The sequence below is a fragment of the Triticum dicoccoides genome, chromosome 2A (genome assembly GCF_002162155.2).
Source record: "Triticum dicoccoides isolate Atlit2015 ecotype Zavitan chromosome 2A, WEW_v2.0, whole genome shotgun sequence".
Classification (NCBI taxonomy): domain Eukaryota; kingdom Viridiplantae; phylum Streptophyta; class Magnoliopsida; order Poales; family Poaceae; genus Triticum; species Triticum dicoccoides.
Window position 1 is genome coordinate 46,312,563 of NC_041382.1, and position 7,715 is coordinate 46,320,277.

General features: G+C 50.7%; 2 protein-coding genes across 3 annotated transcripts in view; one reads left to right on the plus strand and one right to left on the minus strand.

Moving 5' to 3' along the window:
* Window positions 1-1,385, plus strand: part of LOC119353116 — a 47,662-nt gene extending 46,277 nt beyond the window's left edge. Inside the window, exons 1-2 of one of the 2 annotated variants that reach the window (XM_037619706.1) lie at window positions 442-809; window positions 933-1,385. In XM_037619706.1, the coding sequence (XP_037475603.1) occupies window positions 521-809; window positions 933-1,246 (603 nt within the window). In that variant the 5' untranslated portion in view covers window positions 442-520 and the 3' untranslated portion in view covers window positions 1,247-1,385. Of the gene's footprint in view, window positions 1-441; window positions 810-932 lie in introns of those variants that run through there. The other variant, XM_037619707.1, reaches the window with a different exon arrangement.
* A 2,862-nt stretch (window positions 1,386-4,247) lies between these two features.
* On the minus strand, window positions 4,248-7,452 carry LOC119353119 (omega-3 fatty acid desaturase, chloroplastic-like). The gene is made up of 8 exons (XM_037619708.1): window positions 6,930-7,452; window positions 6,731-6,820; window positions 6,537-6,603; window positions 6,330-6,422; window positions 6,017-6,202; window positions 5,788-5,868; window positions 4,872-5,009; window positions 4,248-4,773 (listed from the first exon to the last, which is right to left on the minus strand). Exons 1-8 carry the CDS (start codon window positions 7,418-7,420, stop codon window positions 4,585-4,587), a joined length of 1,335 nt encoding a protein of 444 aa, XP_037475605.1. The 5' UTR covers window positions 7,421-7,452; the 3' UTR covers window positions 4,248-4,584.
* Window positions 7,453-7,715: the final 263 nt, after the last annotated feature.

A 7,715-nucleotide genomic window follows, 5' to 3' on the forward strand; every position in this document is an offset into this window, starting at 1 on the left:
AAACACAAGAGTTATTCGGGGAATCTCCTTCTTTTGCAAAAAAAAAAAAAGGTTTGCAAAAAAAAGGGAACAAATATATCATAAAAGGTTCATAAGAACTAGTAGAACAAATCTATTATAAAAGGTTCATAAGTTTACATGTGACGACTCTTTCATAGTCCAGTCCAGTTGGTAGAACTGCCCGCGGCCTGCAGAGCATTGTCACCATGCATATGGCGCGCCCACGACATGCCTGCCCAACAAGAGGTTACATATGGTCTGTTCCATCCATCCGGCCGGCCAATTTTCTACGAACCCTAATTAACTAATCGACCAGCGTTGGTTGACTCCTTCGTTTTATCACCTCGCAACAGCCAACATCACACGTCCACAAGCAGATTAAAAATGGCTTCCTTTACCACCTCGCTAATCACACTCCTCTCCCTCTCGTCTCGGCTCCCCCATATAATCCCAACCACGCCCCGTCCTTCTCATCTCATCAGAATCCAGAGTCCGCACGCGAGAACTCACACCGACGGACATGGGGAACTGCCAGGCGGCGGACGCGGCGGCCGTGGTGATCCAGCACCCGGGCGACGGCAAGGTGGAGCGCCTCCACTGGCCGGCCACCGCGGCGGACGTCATGCGCAGGAACCCCGGCCACTACGTCGCGCTCGTCCTCCTCCATCACGTCTCTGCCGGCGGCGGCGTTGACCCAGACCCAGCAGTCGCCGGAGAAGGAGGAGGTGCCAGGATAACCAAGGTGAAGCTCCTCAAGCCGAGGGACACGCTCCACCTCGGCCAGGTCTACCGCCTAATCACCTCCCAAGGTTCGTGCCCTGCATCCGCCAACGGTTCTTGGATTGGATTCTTTTGCGTCCTGTCCGGTTCCCTCTCTTTCTTACATGGAAATGGAGATTAACCAATCGATCGACCGTGGCGCGTGCGTGCAGAGGTGACCAAGGCCGTGCAGACGAGGAGGCAGGAGAGGACGCGCGGTTGCGACGAGGCGATCGAGCAGGAGCGGCCGCGGCTGCACCGGCGCCGGCAGCCGCCGAGGCCGAGAGGCGACAACGCGGCCACTACAGAACAGAGGCAGCCCGCCGACCATCAGCAACGGAAGCAGCCGGAGAAGGACCGGCACCACCGGAGCATGGCGGCCGCCCGCGGGGGAGGCAGAAGCCGGCACTGGCGCCCGGCGCTGCAGAGCATCACAGAGTCGTCGTCGAGCGGGCACGCCGAGTGCGAGGATGTACCATCTAAATGAACCGGAAATGGTAGGAGGAGCTAGGAACGTGTACATTTCGCGAGAGGAGCGGCAAGGCGTCGTCGCCAGAGAGTTGCCCTTTCGTTGTAGCCATGGAACACTGCCCTGAACGTGCGTGAAAAACTGAAAATACGTCCACCGGCCTCTGTCCCGCCGTCTGAATCCGTTTTTTCTGGTGATGCGGCACCATGCGTTGCTCGTGCCGCCGTCGAATCGCCAAGCGTGCTGGCTAGTTGCTGTTGAGATCCAACGGTTTATCCAGGTCGCGCACCATCCGGCACCACGCGCTATTCCTGGTCACGCAGATGCCGAGTGTGTGCTCATTGTGTTACCTTACTGCGAGATTACAAGATTTCAGTTTCAAGGATGGCAGTCCACATTGATGCAGAAATGTCATTGCATTGATGCAGGAGCAGGTCCGACACCGAACCCCGCGGTACACCACCATTCAACTTAGGGAGTACCTAGAACTCATCTAGATGAGACGTAATTTGGTCTCATTCACCTGGAAAACAAGAACGGATACAACCCACGTCAGCACACACGCATCTTGTAGCACCACATCCAATGGCTATAAAAGGTGAATGAGACCAAATTAAATCTCATCTAGATGAGTTCTAGCAAAACTGTTCAACTTAAGTTTCAGTTTTCAGTTTAGACGATTTCAAAAGTGGTAGGCACGCACGTTCCTCTCTAGGATGAACGGTCAGAGAGACCGCCTGATCAATGGGATTGAAAAACACAGTGATTTTGTTGATTTTAAAGCGCCAAGCCTCGGAATTCGCTTTCCCCAGCAAATTTATCACAGAAAATGTACTTATCAAACTTGTGCTCGAGTACTACTACTAGCTCCTGCATGTTGAATATTACTACTAGCAATCGGGTCTCCATTCAACAATTGCAAGCTGATGGGCACGCCGCCGGCGATTTGATTATTCCCTCCATTTCTTTTGGCAAGACGCAACCCCATGCTTTGACTACCTACCCCATTTTTTAAGCACGAGTATATGATGATGAGTACGTTGACATGAGCTGAACCTGATGGGTCACCTTGACAGAAAGGCTACAAAATTTAAAACATGACGACAATCCGCGAAAAATGTGTGGCAGGAAAAATGTGTGACAGACAATCTGTGGGACAGCCTGCTTCATGCCACACGTGCGGCAGGAAAAATGTGTGGGTCAAACTCCTTCGTGCACACGTGTGGCACTTATCATTTGGGTAATATTTTGGGACAATTCAGTTGGTTTCGAGGATAAACCGGTGAAAAGAATCAGAGATGGAAAGAAAATAAAATTCAAAACAGGAAGAGGAACATCGGCGGTGTACCTGTTCTTCTGGCGACGCTCGGTTCAGAAGAACATCGGTCATCGGGTGCACTCTCCCCGCGCCCATCCCATGTCCTTGAACGTGATAGTAAATAAGGCCAGGTTCGACCTCTCTGTGACTTGATTTGATTTAGGCCAATGTAGTGAAGGAGCGGGAGGGATCCCCACCCCCCGACCATACATACACCAACATGTTTGATAAAATTCTTCATATACCCTTCAAATTTACATATGAAATAGAAAAAAATATTTTAATTGACTACACCTACATGAGAGTACGTTTAAACTTGTTTGCGAGTTAATTCTGTTTTTACCCCCATTCTTGTTTTTGCAACTTTACAAGGATTACCTTGCTTAACTAAGACTCTCCTGTCAGACCTGGGCCATGTTTTGCCTTTTTAAATTCTGTAGCCTATCCGCCAAGGCGGTCCCACATGTCAGCGCCGATGTGGTGTGTCACATGGATGGTGTCGAGTGCCGACTCTCGATGCGCAAGAGAGGAATGCAGTTGTGATGTGAAGGAGATTGCAATGCTCGAGGTCTCATGTGCCCCGCCGAATCAACACACGGATCAGTTGGTCGGATTAGCTCATTTACCTTATATAAATGTGTAGTGTTGTTAATATTTTCTTCTCACTCGTGGTGTTATTGTTGACAGCGGAATTTGTTTGTGATATGTGATCTTGTAACACATGTGCATGGTTTTTCTATGTCTTCTAGTTCTGGAATTCCGGCCCTACTTGTTAGTTGGTAGGAAGATCACATTACCATACAAGGATAATAGTACAGAAGGTTGTATTCACTGTATTTTGCATTCAAAAATGGTCTGATTTTGTTTATTTATTATTAAGTGAAGTATATTGGAGTTAATAAGAAACTAAAACACACAAGGATGACAAAGGTCGTTGATAAAATCCGAGATTACGTCATTTGTAGGCCTCGCCTCTGGGCCCAACTTCTGCATCTTGTTGCTTGTCCAAACATCCGTTGAAGAAACTAACATCAACATTTTTTTAAAAGATGTATGAGCCATCCGACCTGTTGGTCTTGGGAAGTGCGAGTTAGATTGCTTAATTTGCAGGACACTGTGCAAAAACTAATGTCATTGATTTCCATCTTCATTTTGCTTGCTTAATGCATGATATTCAGCAGTATAGAAGGATTCCATACAACCAAACCAAACTCGGCACCACAACTGCCGCCACCAAAGAAAGCCTAAGCACCCGACGACAACCCGCAAAATCTACAACCGACGAGGCCGAAAAAACCACATGAGACTTTTATTCGGCGTGACACCACCTCCGCCATTACAAGATCTGGAGTTTCCGACAATAATTCGGCTTCAGTGGTAACACAGAGCTCATCTAGAATTTTCAACTGTAGCATGGTGCGTTTTCAACATAAATCTGATGATCATTCTAAGAAGAAGAAAAGGAGGACCACAGAAAGTCAAGAACTAAGCTCAAGGATCACAGAACCCATATGACCCCATCTGCAGGCAGACAGCCACAGCCTGTGGTCAGCAATGAACCAACATTGCATTCTGAAGAGGACAACTGACCAACCACTAGGACAGATGCAACAAAATTCACGACAACGACAACACGCGTAAATTCGGTTTCACATGTTAGTGCAAATATCTGGAGTTAAGCAGAGATCTTCACAGCAGTAGTATATGCATATGGACCGGCTGACATAAATACTGCTCTATAATTGTATAACAGTGCTGTAGTATCAAGCAATGAATGCCCCTTGATCAGGCAAGTTTTTCCAATCTTTTTAGAGCTGCCGTGGCTCTGGTCCAAAGAATCACTTGTTTCGTACAAGCACATAATCTATTCTACCATGGCTTCAAGCCTATTGTACAACCAAAAATCCAGTATGCCGGCGCCGTCCACCTGCTTGAATTGCCGGATGCTGAGGAACTTGGCAAGGTGAGGCGGCAGAGGGCTAATCGGTCAGGTGATAGCAGAGAGCAGCACCCCCCACAAAGAGTATGCTTGATGTTGTTAATCGGATGCTTGTGCACCGCCGGCGAGTTTCGGGTCAGTTTGGTAGTAGATTATGTCTCCGGTGTCGCTGACGTAGTGGTCGCTCTTCATGCTCCGTGCCAGCGCGCCAAACAGGTGGAACGGGAACGGGCCGGACTTGTCTGGCTCCCTGTAGTACTTCCCCAGCACCGGCTTCGCCGCCTCAGTCTGCAAGACAAGCACATTCAAGACCATGGATTTGTTTAGGCAAGGTTCATGATAAGATAACGAGGCAGGCAGGGAACGTCAAGGGATTCGATTCTTACCGCCTCCACTAGATGGTAATGTGGGATCTGCGGGAAAAGATGGTGGATCACGTGAGTCCCAATGTCGTGGTGGATGTTGTTGAGCCACCCGTAGTCCCTGTCAAGCGTCGTCAGGCCCCCGCGAAGATAGCTCCATGCCTGGTTCACATAGCAACACAGACAATATCTCAGTGATCACATACAGGAGCAGTAATGGTTGAAGGATTTGAGCAATGACAAACATGAATCTGGTTTTTTTTTTCAGTCTGAAGCTGGCATCCCTTTTTGGGAGAAGATGGAAATGCTCACAGTTTCCCTGTGACAGAAGGCGGTAAAGTATGTCTTTTCCACACAAAAAGTGTATTACTTTCAATAACTACCACACATATACACATCACAGATATATACAGAAGATGAACAGTGAAAGATGCAGCCAAACGTATGGACTACAGTTGGTGATTTCTGTGGCTAGATATATGCCTTACGTTATCTTCCAGTTGTCATGATGAAAGGCTGAAAAGGTGGCTTCTGATATCCTTCCAGACTTCTGTAACTTTGCTATTTTGACTAGAACTAAGATACAGTAACTTCACCTCTTTTATGCTTGCCAAACATAACTCATTTATCAAGTAAAGGAGGTCAACTTTATTGTTTACTCAGACTGTTCAATTCTAAGTTTTATCAGATACGGTCTGTGGTCAACTCTGTCAGCTTAAAGAGTTAGTTCAATTAGCAATTATACTTCACACTATGACCCAATCAGCACAGCTACACTGTATACGTTTGTTAGCAGGGCTTTTAGATACTGGGCCGAGCTATACTGCTGAACAACAGACACTAAGCGGACGAAATAATAATCAACGCATTAGTTTGGCACAATGTTACGCGATGTAACTCGCAATTACACAGATTGTAGCTCCGTTGATTATATTTTTACCTTTCCGCGGTACCAGGGAAGCTTGTCGTTGTGGCCGTGGTGGTGCAGGTAGGTGACAAAGTCCAGCCACATAACAAAAATCTGCAGGAAAATTCAGCAAGGAAACTTGGTAAGCTGCTGGCCACCCCCACAACAGGGCACAACCCAATCCACCTATCCACAAGAATCAGAACTTCTCGCAGGACCTAAGGCTACAAATGCAACAAGGGCAGGCACCACACACACATACCCAGTAGGGTACAGCGTACAGCTTGAGTATCTGAAGAGGCCCCATCACGACGGTGAGCCCAGCGAGCAGGCCAGCCATGGCAAGCCAGCATGTCGTCGACGTCAGAATGTCCTTCTTCTCATTCGGCTGGAACAAATCGCTGCTCGGGTGGAAATGCGAGCCTGATTTCCCTGGACTCCTCGACCACTGGACAGGTTGAACACAAACAAATACAGTCAGCAATCAAAATTTACCACATATATGCTTCTTTGTGAGCAATTTAATCAGCAAAATTAAGTAGGATCAAAGGTCATTCGGGATTGTTTGGTCTCACCAAATAGAATGGGTACGCGAGCATCGGGAACGGCAGCGCGAACCGAAGCTTCCGAGTGGCACTGTCCAGGCTCCTGTACAGCTTCTCTGGGAGCTGCAATTTGCAGCAACAATTGGCTCAAGACACCGTCACACAGGATCAATCAAATTCCTCAAGAACATGAGCAAAGTAAGCAGCAACAACTTGGAATCTATGTAGCCCACGTACCGGATGCCAGGACTCGTCGTTCTCGACGTGGCCGTGGTTCTGGTGGTGCGTCCTGTGGCTAATCCTCCTGCAGGTTTGATTGGAAAGGAGAAGTTTTTACTGACGCCGCAATAAACTCACCACTCATAGTTACTGTAACAACATTATAAGCAAGAAGAGGATCGAGGTGTGAGAAGGTGTTGATGCGCGCGTACCAGCCATTGTAAGGCACGAGGATGGAGGAGTGGAGGATGTGGCCGACCACGCTGTTGAGCTTGGCGTTGTTGGAGAAGCTCCCATGGCCGCTGCAGAACGGCAGCAGCAACCACCCACGAAGAGAGAGACGGTGAGCTCCTCTGGACAGCAAAAATTAATTTCAAGGACGGAGAAACTGAGGCCGGAGAGGCGACGCACCAGTCGTGCCCGAGGACGAAGAGCGCCCAGAACATGGTGCCCTGGGCGGCCCAGTAGACGGGCCAGGCGAGCCAGCTGTCGAGGCGGGCGGCGGCGGCGGCGAGCGCGAGCACGACGACGACGTCGCGCACCACGTACCCCATGGAGCGCCAGGGGTCCTTGACCCAGCAGTGCTTGGGGATGGCGGCCCGGATGTCCGCCAGCCCGAACGGCGGCGGCGCGCCAGGGTCGAACCCGTCCGCGGAGGGGCCCTCGCCGCCGTCCTGGCCCGCGGAGGCCCGGGAGGAGGAGCCGGAGCCGGAGCCGTCGTCCTCGGCGGTGACGAGGCGGGCGGGCGCGGCGACGGCCACGCGGAGGGAGAGCGCGCGGCGGGACGCGGCGACGCCGGAGGAGGGGAGGAGGGACGGCGGGGGAGGGAGCGCGACGGCGCGGCGCGGGAGGTGCAGGGGCGTGAGGCCGCAGCAGCATTGGGGGAGGAGCAGGCGCGCCATTGCTGCTGCTGCCGCTGCTTGCTGCTGCGCCGGCGGGTGGGGTGAGGCGGCCGTATCCGAGCATATAATAGTGGGTGGCCACGGCGCGGTGGGCCGGGCTGCGTGGGCCTCGCCATCCCGCGACCACGAGCCGGACACGAGGGCCTCCCCGCTTTCCCTCAAAAAAAAAACGAGGGCCTCCCCGCTCTGTGGCTCACACCGGAGGAGCGCATTGAATCCAAATATCAAAGCCAGTGGCAGGGCCAGTCATAGTAAATGGAATGGACAAAACACAACTGCTTGGAATGGAAACCAC